The sequence below is a fragment of the Balaenoptera acutorostrata genome, chromosome 10, assembly GCF_949987535.1.
Source record: "Balaenoptera acutorostrata chromosome 10, mBalAcu1.1, whole genome shotgun sequence".
Classification (NCBI taxonomy): Eukaryota; Metazoa; Chordata; class Mammalia; order Artiodactyla; family Balaenopteridae; genus Balaenoptera; species Balaenoptera acutorostrata.
Window position 1 is genome coordinate 52,236,952 of NC_080073.1, and position 21,485 is coordinate 52,258,436.

At 38.9% G+C, this 21,485-nt stretch overlaps 1 protein-coding gene across 2 annotated transcripts in view; it reads left to right on the forward strand.

Annotated features, from left to right (window-relative positions):
• Positions 1-21,485, forward strand: part of UBP1 (upstream binding protein 1) — a 67,920-nt gene that overhangs the window by 13,788 nt on the left and 32,647 nt on the right. For both annotated transcript variants that reach the window (XM_057554519.1, XM_057554520.1), the window contains one exon: positions 3,062-3,213. In XM_057554519.1, the coding sequence (XP_057410502.1) occupies positions 3,062-3,213 (152 nt within the window). The remainder of the gene's footprint in view (positions 1-3,061; positions 3,214-21,485) is intronic.

A 21,485-nucleotide genomic window follows, 5' to 3' on the forward strand; every position in this document is an offset into this window, starting at 1 on the left:
TGAATACCAGAAATTTCTTATGGCTCAGCCTGGTAGAAATTATGACCTTAGATTATCTGGAGACCTAGTTTTTCATTTTATTAATAATTATCAGTGCTACAGTTCATTCATCAATTTAACAGATATTTGAGCTCCTTCTTTGTGCTAGATGCTGGATTTAGTCAGTGAAGAGAAACCAATTTGGGGGGTGGTTATATACTTATGGAGGATACAAATATAAGTCTCGTATACTGTTGGAAAGTGAAACGCTTTGTGGATAAATAGAGCAGGAAAGGGGAAACTGGGAGTACAGATAAGAAGATTACAGTTGTCACTGGAAAGGTGACATTTGAATGAAATGAGCCAGTAGGACATCAGCAGAAGAGGGGCGAATGCAGAGGCCCTGGAAAAGGCAGGGAAGGAGGCTGGCTGAGGCAGAGGGACTGAGGCTGGATAGGTGAAAAGGAAAGAAGAGCAGATTGAGTAGGGCCTTGTCGGACCTTGTAGGGACCCTGGGTTCGAAAGTGAGCTGATGGGGAGAGTTCAAAGGAATGAAATGATCTGAATATTGTGTGAAGAGGCTTTCTCTGGCTGCTGTGTTGGTTGGAATGCATTTTCTTTCTAATTAAGTAAAAATTTAATTGGGATTTCATTAACAAATGATCTCTACGTGTTTATATGTTAAGTTTATTCAAGAGTCTTTTAGCACCTACCATGAGCATAGTAGCCTATAACCAAGTGAATAAAATGGTGGTTGCCTTCTAGGATCTGAAGCAAATAAAATTTTATTTACTATGTGTAACAGCTTACTTACAAATAGCCATTCTTATGCAGTCTGATGTCTTATTTTGATGACCTGTATGTAATGATCAACCCAAGCAGTTAGCGTTAAGATCTTAAAATTATTCTCCATGTCACTTTTTAGTATAATTAACTAAATGCATCTGAGTTATAGCTCTCATCTCATTTTTTATTTCTTTCTCACCAAGAGAATTTTTTTTTTTTTTTTTTTTGGCTGCAGCATGTCGCTGGTGGGCTTTTAGTTCCCCGACCAGGGATTGAACCCAGGCCCTCAGCAGTGAGAGCATGGAGTCCTAACCACTGGACCGCCAGGGAATTCTCTCACCAAGAGAACTTGAAACACTTACATATATATGACATAGAATATGTATGTATTTTCATCTACCCTGGAGCCACTTTGACTGCTGTGGTTGTTTTTAATAAAGAGAGCTGCTCTGAGTCTTAAAGTACCATTTGTAAGTTTCCTGAGAAGTTTTTATATCTGCTCTAAGGTTTTTATCCCTGTCCTAGAGGAAGGCTGGGGACCATTCCTGACTATGTGTTCCTCAGTTATACTTTTGACTTAGGAGTGTTTTGACAGTTCCTAGGTATAAATAAAGGAGAAGGAGAATTAGTGGGTAATCCAGTCCCTGACTAATCAGTCTGGTGCTTTAATAGAAATGTATGTGGGAGGAGGGAATACAGGGTTTCCCTTTCATTTCATTTATTTCCACATTTTGCTTTTAAATTGAATTTAATTAAAATGGGCTAACCAGATATCTGAGTCAGTTAACAGGTTGTAAGAAGAAATAAGCAGTTCAGACAAGCCTTTGCTGTTCTTGTTGTTATAGTAGTTATTCATTCATTTGGATATTTTGCTATTTTACCTTTTATTGAGGAATGGACATAGAAAAACCATCGAGATATAAATGTACAGCTCAGTGAATTATCTCAAAAAAAGAAATACCCACCCTTCATATGTTAATGGTGGGAATGTAAAATGGCGCAGTCACTTTGTAAAACAGTTTGGCAGTTTCTCAAAAAGGTAAAGAGTTACCATATGACCCAACAATTCTACTTCTAGGTATATATCCAAGGGAATTAAACATGTCTACACAAAAATACATGCAAGTGTTCATAGCAGCATTGTTCATAATCAAAAAAATGGAAACAAGCCAAAGGTCCATCATCCAGTGATGGATAAACAGAATGTGGTATATTCATACAATGGAATATCATTCGGCCTTAAAAAGGAATGAAGTACTGATACATGCTACAACATGAATGGACTAAAAGAAGCGAGTCACAAAAGGCCACATGATTCTTTTTGCATTAAATATCCAGAATAGGCAAATCCATAGAGACAAAGCAAATCAGTGGTTGCCAGGGTGGGAGGATAGGGAGTGACTGCTAAGGGTATGAGATTTCTTTCTGAGGTGCTGAAAATATTCTGGAATTAGATAGTGGTGAAGACTGTACAACTCTGTGAATATACTAAAAAACCACTGAATTATACACTTTAAAAGGGTGAATTTTGTGGTATGTAAATTATACCTCAGCTGCTTTTTTTTTTTTTTAAAGGCAAACCAAACACATCCATGTGTGTTTAACTACCAAAGTTAACAGAATATAGACAGTACCCCAGAAGACCCCCCCACCCCCCTCCCGATCAATGACCCAAGTTATTCTTGGGGGGAAAAATAGCAGCTGTTTCTACTGCTACTGTTTGCTTCTCAGAAGAAGCCATTGTTTTAGACTAAGTATGAAGCTTTATGCTCTCAGCGTTTAGCTAGGACCAGCAGGGAACTTTTTGTAAAATACCATTTAATCAAATGCTTCTTTGTGATTTCATGGTGCCAGTGTGACCTACCTTTCAAAGCAGGTGGCTATGTACTCTTGCTTTTATTTATGTTTTAATAGAAATGAGTTTAAAGTTTTTAACTAATTTTTTTCACGTAACTTTTTTTTTTTTTTTGTACCACATGTATTATTAGCCTGATCTCTTTATCAGTAGTTTGGACTTAACTATTAAATATTTCTTATTTTAATTTAAATGTTTCTTATTTTAATGCTCTACCTAATCATAGGCACCACTCCCCCCCGCCCCAGCCCAACTCACACTAGAGGTATGGTTTATTAAAACTATCTTTTGGGGGAGCCAGATTAGCATTAATAGTTCTTTAATTCTATGCATCATATATGATCTTAAATTTTAAAAGAAACTACCCCTAAATATTTTTATATGTTTTTAAATGTTTTAAACCCAGAATAAGGTCAGTGTTGATTTTTTTTTGCTTTTCAGCGATGTCTTGGCATTGCCAATTTTCAAGCAGGAAGATTCCAGCCTTCCATTGGATGACGAAACCAAACACCCGCCCTTCCAGTATGTGATGTGTGCAGCAACGTCACCAGCCGTGAAGCTGCACGACGAAACACTCACGTACTTGAACCAAGGTTGGTACGGCTGCATCACACTTTAAGAGTTCACAAAAATCTGAAATAGTGTTTTGGCATTGCAGCCTAGATTAATGGTAATAATTGAAAATTAGATTCTTTTTCTCAATTTTTACAACTTTAGTTGTAAAATTGTAGGAATTTTAGTGTGAGCCAACAGAGCAATCGTTTGTGGAAACTTATTTGCACAAAGAAGGTCTGTGGAACAAGATTTATTACAGGATTTCTTTAGACAAAATCCAAAGGAGGAGCAGGTAAGAAAGGATGTCAGTTATTTTTAGGAACATGGTTTCAGTGTGGAACTTGAGAATGAATCAGAAGTCCAGCTAGCAAGGGACTTGGTCTCAGGAATGAAGCAGGTTTGTACTGATAATAGACTGCAGCAAGGTGGAGTCTGTGGCTAAAGTAAACTGCGTCAAATCTTGTCTACACTTAATGAGAACACTATGTTACGGTGGTATGAAAGCGAGAGTGGGCAGAATGGAAAATAGAGATGTGAGGGTAGGATATACAGTTGGAAAGAGTAAAGGATTTTTTTTGAGGTGCTCTCAGCAGTTTGGGCACTGGCCAATGTGACTTACCAATATAAACAAAAGTACTTAGTTATGCAGGAATTCATTTGTTGGAGACCTATACTGAAATCATGTTGGACTCTTATTTTTAAAAAGAATTGAACGTTTTTATTGTTATAAAAATAGTACATACTTCGTAGAAAAATTGGGGAATATGTCAGGGATAAAGCTGAAAATGGACTTCAGTTACATCCCCCTCAGGAGAACCAGTTAACATCCTAGGTGTGTTTCCTTGTCTGTATATCTATTTTATTTCAACAAAATGGGAATTAACATCTATTCACTTAAGAGTATATTCTGATTATTTTTCTGTCATTAAATAGACTCTTTAATTCCTCAAACTTTTGGAAGGAACTATAGATTTTAGACTACTTACTAGTGATTATTCCGAAATGTGGAAGAATAGCTTCTAACTTTTCGTTTAACATATTAATTTAGAATTTATGAGGTTTTACTTCAGGTAATTCTAATCTGTAGCCTATGGCAACACTCTAATTTTGGTGTTAATATTATTTTAGGATTTGTTTAGGTAGGCATTCAATTTGAGACTTAAGGTTCTTTCAAATATGAAACTTAAGAGTCTCTATGGTAATCTTTTTTAGCTATAAAAATATCAGAAGAAACAGTGTAGAGGCAAGGCTACAATATTCAGTGTAGCTTTATTTCTAATGACAAAAAAAGGAAATAACCAGAATTTCTCTTATTTAGGGAATAGTTGAATAAGTTATATGTATACCATGGGATGAATGAGCACGTGCACATACATATAGCATGTTTAAAGAACGTTGGATATGTCTGTCTGTTGGCCTGGGGGAGTATCCATAACTTATCACTGTTATTGTTAAACTGGATAAAGACATCTCACATTGATAAAAATTGCAGTCCACCATCTATAGTGATAATGTATTAGACCTACATTCACAGAGTGCTGACTGTGTATGAAGCAGTGTACTAAATACTATACATATGTTGTCTCATTTCCCACAGTAACCTGAGGAGAAGTGTTATTGATCCATTACAGATTTTAAAAACGGAAGCTTAGAGCAGTTGATAGACTTGCTCAATGTCAGTTTGGTCAAGCTTAAATTTTTAAAAAATAGTTATTGAATATCTACAGTAGTGTGCACAAGTCTTTTTTTTTTTTTTTTTTTTTTTCCTACATCGCCCAGCATGCGGAATCTTAGTTCCCCAACCAGGAATCTAACCTGGGGCTCCTGCAGTGGAAGCATGGACCCCTAACCTCTGGACCACCAGGGAATTCCCCACAAGTCTTAAGTGTACAGCTCAATGAATTTTTACACAGATCATTCCCTTGAAAATACTGCCTATGTCCAGTATTTCCAGTACCCTGGCAGGCTCCCTTGTATCCCCCTCCCAGCTGACACCCCACATTCATGGTGATCAGTATAATAAGTGCAAGTGATTTTCTGGCATGTGACTATGCTCCCTGCAGTATTAATGGTGAGTATGTTCTTGGTTGTAGAATTGTGTTAATTTACCTCTTCATTTCTCCCAGCCTTTTAAGGAAAAAAAAGTGGAAAAGTGAACTGCATATGCAGGCTGCATTTTTGAAAACATATATTTGAATAATCATTAAAAATGCATTTGAGTAACCATAAAGAAATTCTACTTTTATACACTTTTTAAAAAGAAATTATAATACTTTAAACTTACATGAATGTCAGACAGTTCTTTCACAGGTTTCTCTCCTAGCATTTATCTCCTAGCATTATATTTTGACAAAAGGTTCTGAACCCAAGATTTTTTGTGAATCCCCTAAATCATTTTCAAATTTTTAATGAATGTATATTTTTCTAAAGAGAGGATCCATAGCTTTTCCTAGATTCAGGCTAAGTTTGAACCTGATTGAGATGTTGCTTGAGTGTCTTTCACCCCACCTCTTTTAAACTGATAAGTTAACAAAGGTCCGGACTTATTAGCAAAGTGTCTTTTTTTTTTTAATTGAAGTATAGTTGATTTACAATATTGTGCCAGTCTCTGCTGTACAGCAAAGTGACTCAGTTATACACATATATACATTCTTTTTATCATACTCTTTTCCATTATGATTTATCCCAAGAGATTGGATATAGTTCTCTGTGCTATACAGTAGGACCTTCTTGTTTATCCATTCTAAATGTCATCGTTTGCATCTACCAACCCCAGACTCCAAGTCCATCCCTCTCCCTCCCCCTCTCCCCCCTTGGCAACCACAAATCTGATCTCTGTGAGTCTGTTTCTGTTTTGTAGATAAGTTCATTTGTGCCATATTTTAGATTCCACATATAAGTGATATCATATTTGTCTTTCTCTTTCTGACGTACTTCACTTAGTATGATAATCTCTAGTTGCATCCATGTAGCTGCCAATGGCATTATTTTGTTCTTTTTTATGACTGAGTAGTATTCCATTTTATATATTTACCACGTCTTCTTTATCCATTCATCTGTTGGTGGACATTTAGGTTGTTTCCATGTCTTGGCTATTATGAATAGTGCTGCTATGAACATAGGGGTGCCTTATCTTTTTGAATTATCGTTTTGTCTGGATATATGCCCAGGAGTGGAATTGCTGGATCATATGGTAATTCTATTTTTAGTTTTCTGATGAACCTCCATACTGTTTTCCATAGTGGCTGCACCAGCTTACATTCCCACCAAAAGTGTAGGAGGGTTTCCTTTTCTTCACACCCTCTCCAACATTTGTTGTTTGTAGACTTTTTAATGATGGCCATTCTGACCTGTGTGAGGTGACACCTGATGGTAGTTTTGATTTGCATTTCTCTAATAATTAGTGACATTGAGCATCTTTTCATGTGCCTACTGGTCATCTGTATGTCTTCTTTGGAGAAATGTCTATTAAGGTCTTATGCCCATTTTTCGATTGGGTTGTTTGTTTTTTTGCTGTAGAGTTGTATGAGCTGTTTGTGTATTTTGGAAATTCAGCCCTTGTGGCATCACATCATTTGCAGATATTTTCTCCTGTTCCATAGATTGTGGTTTTGTTTTTTGTTTTTGTTTTTTTTTAATAGTTTCCTTTGCTATGCAGAGTCTTGTAAGCTTGATTAGATCCCATTTTTTAATTTTTGTTTTTATTTCTATTGCTTTGGGAGACTGACCTAAGAAAACATCGGTACAATTTATGTCAGAGAATGTTTTGCGTATGCTGTCTTCTAGGAGTTTTATGGTGTCATATGTTTAAGTCTTTAAACCATTTTGAGTTTATTTTTGTGCATGGTGTGAGGGTGTTTTCTAACTTCATTGATTTACATGCAGCTGTCCAACTTGACCAGCACCACTTGCTGAAGAGACTTTTTCCCATTTTATATTCTTGCCTCCTTTGTCGAAGATTAATTGGTCATAGGTGTGTGGATTTATTTCTGGGCTCTCTATTCTATTCCATTGATCCATATGTCTGTATTTGTACCAATTCCATATTGTTTTGATTACTGTAGCTTTGTAGTATTGTCTGAAGTCTGGGAGAGTTATGCCTCCTGCTTTTTTTTTTTTTTCCCTCAGGATTGTTTTGGCAATTCTGGGTCTTTTATGGTTTCATACAAATTTTTGGATTATTTGTTCTAGCTCTGTGAAAAATGTCATGGGTAATTTGATAGGGATTGCATTCAATCTATAGATTGCTTTGGGTAGTATGGTCATTTTAACAATATTAATTCTTCCAATCCAAGAACATGGGATATAATTTCCTTTATTACTGTTTTATAGTTCTCATTGTATAAGTCTTTCACCTCCTTGGTCAAATTTATTCCTAGGTTGTTTTTTTTTTGGGTGCAATTTTAAAAGGTACTGTTTTTTTACATTCCTTTCTGGTATTTCATTGTTAGTGTAAAGAAACGTAACTGATTTCTGAATGTTACTCTTGTATCCAGCTACTTTGCTGTATTCATTTATTAGATCTGGTAGTTTTTGTGTGGAGTCCTTAGGGTTCTCTGCGTAGTATCATGTCATCTGCATATAGTGACAATTTTACCTCTTCCCTTCCAATTTGGATACCTTTTATTTCGTTTTCTTGTCTGAATCCTATGGCTAGGACTTCCAATACTATGCTGAATAGAAGTGGTGAGAGTGGGTATCCTTGTGCCGTCTTTTGATTGGAGCATTCAGTCCATTGACATATGTATTTATTGCCATTTTAAACCTGGTTTTCCAGTTGATTCTTTTGTTTCTTCTTTGTTCCTTTCTTTTTGTTTTTGTTTTTCTTTTTGGGGTTTGATGATTTCCTTTTATTTTATGCTTGTGTTTTCTTCTTTTTGGTTTCTGTGAATCTTTTGTATGGTTTTGATTTGTGGTTACCCTGTTTTTCAAGTATGTTAACCCCTTTCTATATCTGCTTGCTGTTAGTCATATAGGCTCAAACACATTCCATTAAAAAAAAAAGGAATCTGTATTTTCTTACTCACCTGCCCCACATTTTATGATTTTGATGTAGTACTTTTTTACATCTTTATGTTTATCCTCCTGCTGTTCTGTGAGTTTATCATCACTTTCACAAATAGGTTTTTCTTTTTGATACTGGCTAATTTAAGTGATTTAGTTTCCAGTTGTGATTTCCTCTTTCTTATATCTTCTGGTTTCTTTTCTATTTAGAGAAGGCCTTTCAATATTTCTTTTAGGATAGGTTTAGCATTGCTGTATTCTTTTAGCTTTTGCTTATCTGAGACATTCTGATATCTCTTTCTATTCTAAATGATAATATTGCTGGGTAGAGTATTCGAGGTTGCAGATTTTTCCCTTCAAGACTTTGAATATATTTTACCACTCCCTCTGGCCTACAGTGTTTCTGTAGAGAAATCAGCTGATAGCTTTATGGGGGTTCCCTTGTAATTAAGTTTTTCTCTTGCTGCCTTTAGAATCCTCTTTTTATCTTTAACTTTGCCATTTTTATTATAATATGTCTTGATGTAGGTCTGTTGGAGTTCATCTTGTTTGGGACCCTCCATGCTTCCTACATCTGTATATCTGTTTCCTTCTTTAGGTTTGGGAAGTTTTCAGCCATCATTTCTTCAAATACATTTTCAATCCCCTTTTCTTTTTCTTCTCTTTCTGGAATCCCTATTATGCATAGGTTGGCACACTTTATATTATCCCATAGGTCTCTTATATTGCTTTCCTTTTTTTTCATTTGGCTAACTGCTGTTTTGCTTGGGTAATTTCCATTATTCTATCTTCCAGATCGCTTATTCTTTCTCCTGCGTTATTCATTCTGCTATTCATTGCCCTTAGCTCAGCTTTTGTCTTAGCAAATGAATTTTCTAATTTTTCTTGGTTCCTCCTTATAGTTCATAGTTGCTTTTTACAGTAATGTGCATTTCTGTTAGTATCCTTTCTTGATTCCTTCAGTATTTTCATCATCTCCTTTTTGAACTTGGTGTCTGTTAGACTGAAGAGGTCTGTTTCATTGTTTGTTCTTTCAGGGGAATTCTCTTGGTCTTTTAACTGGGAGTGGTTCCTCTGCTTCTTCATTTTACTTGTGTTTCTCTTAACTTTGAGTTCAGGAGAAATGATTATCTACTCTAGTCTTGGAGGACTATTTATATGTGGGAGCATCCCTGTGTAGCTTGTGTAGGCTTAATTTTTTTTTTGGCACGAGGGCTGTTTTTGGTTTGTTTGCTTGCCATCTCTTTCCCCTACGTGTGCTGGCCGTTATCCCCTTGATAGGGGGTGTGCAGATGTGCAACCTGCACACACTCCCCGGAAGGCGGGGCTAGCGGTTGGCTCCCAGTTGCGGGACCCTCAGCAGCAGTGGCAGGTCGCACACGCTCCTGGGTAGGCATGGACAGCGTTTGGTGCTCAGTTGCAGGACGCTCTGCGGCAGCAGTGATCCGTGTCCGCCTCTGGATTCCGAGAGGGCAGTGGCATCTTGCATCTGCCCCCGGAGCTCGTGTAGGTGGTGTGCTGCTGCCTGAGAGTGGGCACGGAGAAAGAAGCTTCTGTGGCGGCCCACCCCTCTCCTTACATGCCCCCCACAGTGGTGCCTTGCCTCTCTGGCGGGCCTAGGCTTCTTCCTGGACTCCCTCGGTTGTAGCTCACCACACCCTAGCCCCCTCAGGCCGTCTCCACACAGTCAACCCCAGTCCTCTCCTCCGGGTCTGACCTCCAAAGCCTGAGCCTCAGCACCCAGCCCCTACCCGACCCAGCGGATGAGCGTCTCAGGCTGGGGAGTGCTGCTCTGCGGCACCAGCCATCTATGCAGGTCTCTCTCCACTCTGCCCTGCACAGACCGGTTGCTGTGCTCCCCTCCAAGGCTCCGAACCTCCCCCTCTGTCCCAGCTGATCTCCCAGGCAGTGAGGGGACTTCCCAGGTTGCAGGAACCTTTCTTCTTTCACAGCTCCCTCCCAGGGGCATAGATCCTGTCCCGATTCATTTCTCTCTCTTTCTGTTTCTTTTCTTTTTTTTTTTTTTTTGGCCCTACCCAGTTATGTGGAGATTTTCTTGCCCTTTTGGAAGTCTGAGTTCTTCTGCCAGCGTCCAGTAGATGTTCTGTGAGAAGCAGTCCGCATGTAGATGTGTTTTTTTTAACATCTTTATTAGAGTATAATTGCTTTACAATGGTGTGTCAGTTTCTGCTTTGTAACAAAGTGAATCAGTTATACATATACATATGTCCCCATATCTCTTCCCTCTTGCATCTCCCTCCCTCCCACCCTCCCTATCCCACCCCTCTAGGTGGTCACAAAGCACCGAGCTGATCTCCCTGTGCTATGCGGCTGCTTCCCACTAGCTAGCTATTTTACGTTTGGTAGTGTATGTATGTCCATGCCACTCTCTCACTTTGTCCCAGCTTACCCTTCCCCCTCCCCATATCCTCAAGTCCATTCTCTAGTAGGTCTGCATCTTTATTCCCGTCTTGCCCCTAGGTTCTTCTGACCATTTTCTTTTTTTTTTTTTTTTTTAGATTCCATATATATGTGTTAGCATACGGTATTTGTCTTTCTCTTTCTGACTTACTTCATTCTGTAGGACAGTCTCTAGGTTGTAGATGTATCTTTGATGTATTTGTGGGAGAAGGTGAGCTCCACATCCTACTCCTCTGCCATCTTGATCCGATCCCCCAGCAGAGTATCTTAAGTTGATCAGACTCACTTTTCAAAAGGAAACATTCTAAGTAGTGCATGTACAGTTTTGATTTTTTTTACAGAAGCCTTTCCTGAAATATATAGTGTAAAGAGAATCAGGCATAGATATGGAAAATAAAAATGATTGATTTTTATCTAGGAATTCCAGTAAAATTCCATGGATATTTTTTAGCTGGGTGACATTGCCCTGGGAAGTTTCTGCAAAGTATGTAAAATGTGTCTAAGTGACCCATTTTAGTATAGTATCATCTGTGTGTCAGCTTTGATAGTGTGACTGTTAAGTATTGACATAATTTACTCTTTAGTCTTCCTGTTCTTAGGAGTTAGATTTTTATTCAGATTTACTCATGAGTTAATTTTCTTATCTTCAAATGAACTCTTCAGCTCCACCAAGGGAAAATGACTCATCATGGCAGTGTTGCCTTGTTTATCAAAAAAGGATACAAAAGCTTTATAAAGAAGGGATTAGATAGGGTACTTGAAGTTGTTCTTCATCAGCACAAGTTTTAATTCCTTTTAAGCTTCCCCACTCATTATAATAAGTGAGAGGGAAATCAAGCAGTCACTTTTTTCTCTGTTACTTGGAAATAATAGTGACAGTGAAAGCACAGTTATCCCCAATTTATATTAAAGCTTTAGAGGGAGTAATTTTTTCCGACAGTTATCTTTTTAGATTGACCATGCTTTTTATAGCGACTTAAACCCAGAGATTTCTAATTCCAAATCTCATTTTCTTAACCACTGAGTCTCTTTACTAGAATAGTTCCAGTGTTTTCTAAATTTTCAGTTAATGGTCACCATTTAAAATTTAACAGTGTAACTAAATGATTTATATACATGGTTCAAAGTTCAGAAGGTATGAAAGAGTATACAATAAAACTCTTCTTCCCAGTTATCTAGTTCTGCTCGCTGGCCCCAAGTAGCCATTGAATTAGAACCCTTTTTAGACACCTAAGAAGATTTTAATCCTGTTAAATGATACCCTTTGTATAACAAAAATACTGTATCATTAATATTTTATTTATTCCAATAAACTTATTCTGTGCTGACTGAATTATATGCTTAAGCATAGTTGTGGTGAATATAATGATCTTGTCACTAAAGGATGAAATTTAAGAGAGAACTTCCATCCCTAAAGTAATGCCTGGTAGAAGAATGAGATAGAACTGCCCAGGATATATGCACCTCTGCTGCATATGGAATGTCTTTACACACATTATTCACATACCTTTTTGTTCCTTTTAAATGTGTCAACTCGTTACAGTGACTGGTGATTTAAATGTTTTTCTGCATGTAGTGGGGTGAGAGGTAGAGGGCAGCAGTGAGCGGTTGTCATCAGCTGTCTCTGGGGCCAGGCTGCCTGTGTTTAGATCCCATTACACCACTTGCTTGTCCAGGCAGGTTCCTTAATAAAATAACCCCCACCTAAGGTAGCTGAGAATTAAAGTGAGTTAATATGTGTAATGCACTTATAAGGTGGCCAGCACATAGGAAGCACACTAGCCTTTGCTCCTGTTACTATTATTTATAACTAGATAGCTTTAATGGTTTCTGATTGTACTGGAAAACCAAGTGATTAGACCTTGGCTGACGTAGTAGTTTTGTATGGCAGATACATGAGCAATTTTTACAAATGGTTAGAATGCAACCCTGGGACTAGATACCTGTGTAATGACTCAGGATTTTTGCCAGGTTTGTTGGCAAGTATGATTACAATCTTTTTTTTTTTTAAATTTATTTCGGCTGCATTGGGTCTTTGTTGCTGCGCATGGGCTTTCTCTAGTTGCGGCGAGCGGAGCAGGGCGGGGCTACTCTTCGTTGTGGTGCAGTGGCTTCTACTGTTGCAGAGCATGGCTTCTAGGAGCGCGGGCTCCAGTAGTTGTGGCTTGCGGGATCTAGAGCTCAGGTTCAGTAGTTGTGGTGCACGGGCTTAGTTGCTCCGAGGTATGTGGGATCTTCCCGGACCGGGGCTCGAACCCATGTCCCCTTCATTGGCAGGTGTATTCTTAACCACTGTGCCACCAGGGAAGTCCCTACAATCTTTTAAATAAGCCTGTAGCAGAGTTTGTTTGTTTGTTGTTTGTTTTAATATTTATTTATTTGGCTGCATCGGGTCTTAGTTGTGGCATACAGGATCTTTCGTTGCAGCATGCGGGCTCTCTAGTTGTGGCATGCGGGCTCTAGAGCGGGCAGGCTTAGTTGCCCTGTGGCATGTGGGATCTTAGTTCCCCGACCAGGGATCAAACCCACGTCCCCTGCATTGGAAGGCGGATTCTTAACAATATTGACCACCAGGAAAGTCCCCCTGTAGCAGAGTTTTGAACTGTAGAAATAACGTGTTTGCACTGCTTAGCAACTGTGGCAGGTAGAATAATGGTGCCTCGAAGATGTCCGTATCCTAATCCCCAAAACCTGTGAATATTTTAACCTTATACCAAAAGGCACTTTGCAGGTATGATTTAATTAAGGCTGTTGAGATGGAGAAATTATTCTGGATTATTCAGGTGGCCCAGTGAAATCACAAGGGTCCTTAAAAGTGAAAGAAGGAGGCAGGAAAGTCAGGAGTCAGAGGGAGATTTGAAGATGGAGGAAGGAAGACTGCCACAAACTAATGGATGTAGGCTACTTCAAGAAGTAGATAAAGTCAAGGAAGTAGATTTTCCCCTACAGCCTCCAGAAGGAATGCAGTCTGCTGACAGCTTCATTTTAGCCCACTAGACCCATTCTGGACTTCTGAACTCTAGAACTGTGTGATAATAAATTTGCATAGTTTTAAGCCACTGAGTTTGTGGAACTTTGTTACAGCAGCAATAGGAAACTAACCCATCAACCAAGGCAAATGTGTACTATGTAGATGATCTCCAGAGTGGTGCATAATGACCTACTGTTGTGTATCAGAGCTGTTGCCATAGTGTGGCTGTCATTTACTCTTAAGATTTTAGACAGAAACACTCTGCATACTATAGTACTTACTGCCTCCTAGTTTATCTCTGAAGGCCCAGTCAAAACTGGGTCTTGAAATGGGCATCTAATGAACCCAGAGCCCTTGCACGCATGTGTGTGTGTGTGTGTGTGTGTGTGTGTAAATGTGCGCATATATGTATATTCAAATATATGGACTGTATACACGTGTAATGAACATATATGAGGATAAGTGGATTTGTGGAGCATGTGTGTGTATTGGAGTGAGAACTATCCTAGACTGTTACAGGATTTACAATCCTGTCAAATAATAAATGACTAATGAATTTTGGTTACTTATAAAGGAATCATAATGTAATTTACTTTAAACAGCTTTAGAATGACTTAGTTCTTAATTTTGACATAGACAAGTTATTCCCAGGAGAAGGTCCCGAATGCTTTGTGCTAGAAACAAACATTGACTGACTGGATATTTGTAGCTTTGCACAGAGCAGTGGTCTCCAACGATAGCATGCATTGGGATCACCTAGAAGGCTTGTCAAACATGATTATCATGATAGAGTTTCTGAGTCAGTGGGTCTGGAGCGGGGCTGGAGAATTTGTATTTCTGATGAGTTTCCAAGTGATGCTGATGCTGCTGGTCTGGGGACCATGCTTCAGCTTTTTATTACCTTGAATATTCAGGCAAATATGTGAGCGTCCCCTCACCACCACTTCTTATAGACAGATTTCCTCAGAAGAGCGTTGACACATAGGTGGGGCTGTAGCCATTCTCAGGCCATAGCTTGGTCACTCCTAGTAGCCTCCCCTTCAAGCTCATTGCTCACCTTCTACCTCCGGAGCAGCTGTTGCTAAAGAATATTTGCCATTGTGTAATACCATTGTGTAACATAAAGAAAAATAATTCTGTGTAGTCTTAACTTCATCAGTCAGGTAGAAATTGGAACAAGTACTGATGCTTTAGAGTGTCGGTTTTTTGTACTGTTTTGAATGATAGAAGTACAGAGTTTAAAAGCTGTATTTGTGTTTTTCTGGTTATGCCTGGGCAGCTGTCCGTCTCAGCTCTTAGGTAATGAGAAAACTTAAACCTCTAACTTTAAAAAAAATTATTATTAAGTATTTATTTATTTATTTATGTGGCTGCGTCGGGTCTTAGTTGCGGCATGCGGGATCTTTCGTTGTGGCGTGTGGGCTCTCTGGTTGTGGTGCGCAGACTCTGGAGCGCACGGGCTTAGTTGCCCCACAGCATGTGCGGGTCTTAGTTCCCCGACCAGGGATCGAACCCACGTCGCCTGCGTTAGGAGGCAGATTCTTAACCACTGGGCCGCCAGGGAAGTCCCTAAACCTCTAACTTTGTGAAGGACAAAGCCTGTAGCCCCAGTATGGAGCCACAGAAAGGGGAGTAAGCAGTTGCCTATCCCTTTGGGCAGGGGTCTGGCTGGAATAGGCTGCCCCTTGTCCAGTAGCCCCCGCTGAATCCATGATGCCTCCCCACCATGATGTGAGTGACACGACTTCTTGTTTTTGGGGGGTTTTTTTTAATAGGATATCTTACTATTCATTTTTATTTATTTAATTTTTTATTATATTTTGGCTGTGTCGGGTCTTCGTTGCTGCGCACAGGCTTTTTCTAGTTGCGGCGAGCGAGGGCTACTCTTTATTGCGGTGCGTGGACTTCTCATTGCAGTGGCTTTTCTTGTTGTGGACCACGGGCTCTAGGCGCACAGGCTTCAGTAGTTGCAGCACGTGGGCTCAGTAGTTGCGGCACGCAGGCCTTAGAGCATGCAGGCTTCATTAGTTGCAGCACACAGGCTCTAGGGCACGTGGGCTCAGTAGTTGTGGCGCATGGGCTTAGCTGCTCTGTGGCATGTGGGATCTTCCTGGACCAGGGATCGAACCCGTGTCCCTTGCATTGCCAGGTGAATTCTTAACCTCTGTGCCATCAGGGAAGTCCCATGAGTGAGACTTCTGATCTTAAACCATTGATTTATTCCAGATCAGCTTATTGCTGCTATTAGATCAGAAATACCTGTTCATATGGAGGCCAAATTCTACTTGGAGCACCCTATTAATTAACCAATATTAGCTACCTTGCAAACAAGTTTTAGGTCCTAGGAAATAAAGTAGCATGTCTGCTAGTTTAAAAATACTGTTAAATGATTGACGCTTCAAAAAAGAAAATATAGTTTTTGGTAAGTTCATTTTACACTGTGGTAGATTTCCTTGAGGTTAGCTTTGGTTCTTGTTATAGATTAAAGTTCTGTATTAGGACCTTAGAAATAAATGCTTTGGACTTAACCAAGGTGGATCTGTCACACCTTGGGCTCCGTTTTGCTCTGGAGTCCATCTTACACTCTATATTCAAAGGTAGGTGGGGACATGAACTCATAGCACTTATATTTTTCAATTCTGTCAGTGCTTTTGCTTTTCTAAGCCAAGAAAGGAGTAAACAAATCCAAACGTGACAGGTAAATTCAGAAGATAAAGCTAAAAATAGGACTAGTAACTTTTAGAGTATTGCAGTTTGTGTTAAGTTTATACTTCGTTGGTAGTGGGACCTTTTAAATATTTCATTTGGAACCTAGGCTAACATTTCAGGAAGTTGTTTTATTAGGAGAATGATGGAGGGGGATCAAATAGAAGGAGAAATTGAACCAATATAAGTCTGGTAGTATATCAGTGGATATTGCCATTGAGTAAAACTTGGTGGGGAAGGATTTCTAGATAGTGAGAGACGTGGGATAAAACTGAAGAAGGAAGAAAGCTAGGACATATATAGTTTCCAACAGGGAAATCATTTGAAGCATAATAAGTGTTACAGAGCCTTTTTTAAAAACCTGCTTTTGACTTTAGAAGAATAAAAATCTATAGTGCTTTAATACAGGAGCAGCCAAGCCTGAGATCTGTTCATGGAAACAGATTGAACTTTATATTGAGCACAGAAATATCCTAAGGTTGAGGAGGAAAAATAATACAAAAGAAGATAAGGCACATTGAGATTTCTTCCTTTGATCTTTTTCAATCCTTAGAATTTTGAGTTTTTGAGGACCACAAGGGAATCCTGGCGAGAGAAGTTCTCCCTCCCTCCTTGTGCATTTGGTCCACCTCCCATCTCACAGGCTGCTTTTCTTTGGGTTATTCTCAGATTTATAAATCAGCTTGATAAAATGTATGCAGTCGCACTCCTTGATTTTCTCTCAGATCTGCTTCTTGTGATCTTCCCCGTGTCAGGAAGTTCCTTAGCCAGAAATCTGGAGTAACCCTCAGCTGCTCTTTCTCTCACACTTTAATTAATATACCAGAAAACGCATAGGCTCTACCTTCAGAATCTCTCCAGAGTGACAACTGCTTCTTAAACCATCTCCACCTCTACTGTCCATAGATGAGAGTGACTTTCCCTTTAGCCACGACATCTCAAACTGAGAGATTCGTGCTAATCTGATAGGTGAAAAGCCATTTCAGTGTGGCTTTAACTTGCATGTCTCTGATGGAGTTCAGATGTCTGAAGGTCTTTTTTTTTTTTCTTGGCCATGTGTCGCTTCTTGCGGGATCTTATTAACTCCCTGACCAGGGATATAACCCGGCATCCTGGCAGTGGAAGCACGGCATCCTAACTGCTGGACCACCAGGGAATTCCCAGAGGTCGAATGTCTTTTTCTTTCTTTCTTTTTTTTTTTTTTAATAAATAAATTTATTTATTTATTTATTTATTTTTGGCTGCGTTGGGTCTTCGTTGCTGCACGCGGGCCTTCTCTAGTTGTGGCGAGTTGTGGTTGTTAGGGAGCTCAGGTTCTAGGTGTGCGGGCTCAGTAGTTGTGGCGCACGGGGTTAGTTGCTCCGCGGCATGTGGGATCTTCCCAGACCAGGGCTCAAACCCATGTCCCCTGCCTTGGCAGGCGGATTCTTAACCACTGTGCCACCAGGGAAGCCCTCGAATGTCTTTTAATATGTTTAAGAACTGTTGGCTTTCCTTCTTTTGTGTGAAGTACATGGTCATGTCATTTGCTCATTTTCTGCTAGGGTTGTTGGGCATTTGTTAGCAATTTTGTAAGAGTTCTTTTCCTTTGGTACTAGGGAGATAAGCCCTCTGTGACTAACGTGAGGTGCAAATATTCCCCCTCATGCTAATCAGAATCCCTGAGTCAAAAGATGCCGTATTTAACTTGTTAACAGGTGCAGGCAGACTACCTTTCAGAAAGTTTATCAGTTTACATTTCCCCACATTTTATGTGCTTATTTCTCCCCCATCTTTACCCACTTGATTTTTTAAATTAATTAAACATTTTTTGTTGATCTGATAATCAGCACAAACATTTTGTTAATTTTTGTGTCCTAAATTCTTGAGGTTGAATGTAATTTCAGATATGTAATGGTGTATTTATCAATGATATCTATTCATTTGCTTTTTAAAAATCTTTTATTTTTTAACTTTTTAAATTGAAGTATAGTTGATTTACAATGTTGTGTTAAATACTGCTGTACAGTAAAGTGATACAGTTATACACACACACACACACACACGCACGCACACACACACATTCTTTTTCATATTCTTTTCCGTCATGGTTTATCACAGGATATTGAACATAGTTCCTGGTGCTATATAGTAGAACCTTGTTGTTTATCCATTCTATATATACTAGTTTATATCTGCTAATCCCCAGCTCCCAATCCCTCCCCCTCCCACTCCCGTCCCCCTTGGCTACCACTAGTCTGTTCTCTATGTCCGTGATTCTGTTTCTGTTTCATAGATAGGTTCATTTGTGTCACTTTTTAAAGTCTTTATTGGGGCTTCCCTGGTGGTCCAGTGGCTAAGACTCCGTGCTCCCAATGCAAGGGGCCTGGGTTCGATCCTTGGTCAGGGAACTAGATCCCACATGCTACAGTTAAGAGTTTGCATGCCCCAAGTAAAAGATCCTACATACCACTACTAAGACCTGGCACAGGTCTTATTTTAAAAAAAAAAGTCTTTATTAAATTTATTACAATATTGCTTCTGTTTTATGTTTTGGTTTTTTGGCCTCAAGGCATGTGGGATCCTAGCTCCCCGACCAGGGGTTGAACCCACACCCCCTGCATTGAAACTGGACCACCAGGGAAGTCCCCTGTGTCATATTTTAGATTCCACATGTAAGTGATATCATATGGTATTTGTTTTTCTCTTTCTGACTTACTTCACTTAGTATGATAATCTCTAGTTGCATCCGTGTTGCTGCAAGTGGCATTATTTTGTTCTTTTTTATGGCTGAGTAGTATTGTATTTTATCTGTTTACCACATCTTCTTTATCAGTTCGTCTGTTAGTGGACATTTAGGTTGCTTCCACGTCTTGGCTATTATGAATAGTGCTGCTATGAACATAGGGGTGCCTTTATCTTTTTGAATTATAGGTTTGTCTGGATATATGCCCTGGAGTGGGATTGCTGGATCATATGGTAATTCTATTTTTAATTTTCTGATGAATCTCCATACTGTTTACCATAGTGGCTGTACCAGCTTACATTCCCACCAACAGTGTAGGAGGGTTCCCTTTTCTCCACACCCTCTGCAGCATTTGTTATTTGTAGACTTTCTAATGATGGCCATTCTGACTTGTGTGAGGTGGTACCTTATTGAAGTTTTGATTTGTATTTCTCTAATAATTAGCTATGTTGAGCATCTTTTCAATGTTCCTACTGGCCATCTGTATTTCTTCTTTGGAGAAATGTCTCTATAGGTCTGCTGATTTTTCGATTGGGTTGTTTGTAAATTTGGTGTTCAGTTTTATGAGCTATTTGTACATTTTGGAAATTAAGACCCTGTCTGTTGCATTGTTGGCAGATATTTTCTCCCATTCTGTAGGTGGTCTTTTCGTTTTGTTTATGGTTTCCTTTGCTGTGCAAAACGTTATAAGTTTGATTCGGTCTCATTTATTTTTGTTTTTATCTCTGTTGCCTTGGAAGACTGACCTAAGAAATATTGGTACGATTTATGTCAGAGAATGTTTTGCCTATGTTCTCTTTTAGGAGTTTTATAGTGTAATGTCTTTTAAGTCTTTAAGCCATTTGAGTTTATTTTTGCGTATGGTGAGAGGGTGTGTTCTAACTTCATTGATTTACATGTGGCTGTCCAATTTCCCAACACCACTTGCTGAAGAGCCTGTCTTTTTTCCATTTTATATTCTTGCCTCCTTTGTCGAAGGTTAATTGACCGTAGATGTGTGGGCTTATTTCTGGGCTCGCTATTCTGTTCTATTGGTCTGTATGTCTGCTTTTGTGGCAGTACAACACTGTTTGATTACTGTAGCTGTGTAGTAGTGTCTGAAGTCTGGGATGGTTATGCCTCCTGTTTGCTCTTTTTCATCAGGATTGCTTTGGCAATTCTGGATGTTTTATGGTTCCATATCAATTTAGGATTACTTGTTCTAGTTCTGTGAAAAATGTCATGGGTAATTTGATGGGGATTGCATTAAGTCTGTAGATTGCTTTGGGTAATATGGCCATTTTAACAATATTCAAATCCAAGAGCATGAGATATCTTTCCATTTCTTTGAATCATTTTCAGTTTCCTTTATTAATGTTTTATAGTTCTCAGCATGTAAGTCTTTCACCTCTTTGGTCAGGTTTATTCATAGGTATTTTATTTTGGGGGTTGCAATTTTAAAAGGTTTTGTTTTTTTACGTTCTCTTTCTGATTTCATGGTTGGTGTAAAGAAATGCAACTGATTTCTGAATGATAATCTTGTATCCTGATACTTTGCTGAATTCGTTTATTAGATCTAGTGGTTTTTGTGTGGAGTCCTTAGGGTTTTCTATATATAGTATCATGTCATCTGCATATAGTGACAGTTTTACCTCTTCCCTTCCAATTTGGATACCTTTTGTTTCGTTTTCTTGTCTGATTGCTGTGGCTAGGACTTCCAATACTATGTTGAATAGGAGTGGTGAGAATGAGCATCCTTGTCTTGTTCCAGATTTTAGCAGGAAGGCTTTCAGCTTTTCACAGTTGAGTGTTATATTGGCTGTGGGTTTGTCATAAATGGCTTTTATTATGTTGGGATGTGTTTCCTCTATATCCACTTTGGTAAGAGTTTTTTATCATGAATGGATATTGAATTTTGTCAAATGCTTTTTCTGTGTCTTTGAGATGATCATGTGGCTTTTGTCTTTTGTTGATGTGGTATATCACATTGATTCATTCTCACATGTTGAACCATCCTTGTAACTCTGGAATGAATCCAACTTGATCATGGTATATAATCCTTTTTATGTGTTGTTGGATTTGGTTTGCTAATATTTTGTTGAGAATTTTTGCATCTATATTCATCAAAGATACTGGCCTGTAATTTTCTTTTTTCGTGGTGTCTTTGGTTTTGGTATCAGGATGATGGTGGCTTCATAGAATGCACTTGGGAGTGTTCCCTCCTCTTCAGTTTTTTTGGAAGAGTTTGAGAAGGATAGGTATGAGTTCTTCTTTATATGTTTGGTAGAAGCCATCTGGTCCTGGACTTTTGTTCATAGGGAGTTTTTTTTTTAATTACAGATTCTATTTCACTTCTAGTGATCTATCTGTTCAAATTATCTATTTTTTCTTGATTCAGTTTTGGTGGCCTGTATGTTTCTAGAAACTTTTCCATTTCTTCTAGGTTGTCGAATTTGTTGGCATGTAATTATTCCTAGTATTCCCTTATGGTTTTTTGTATTTCT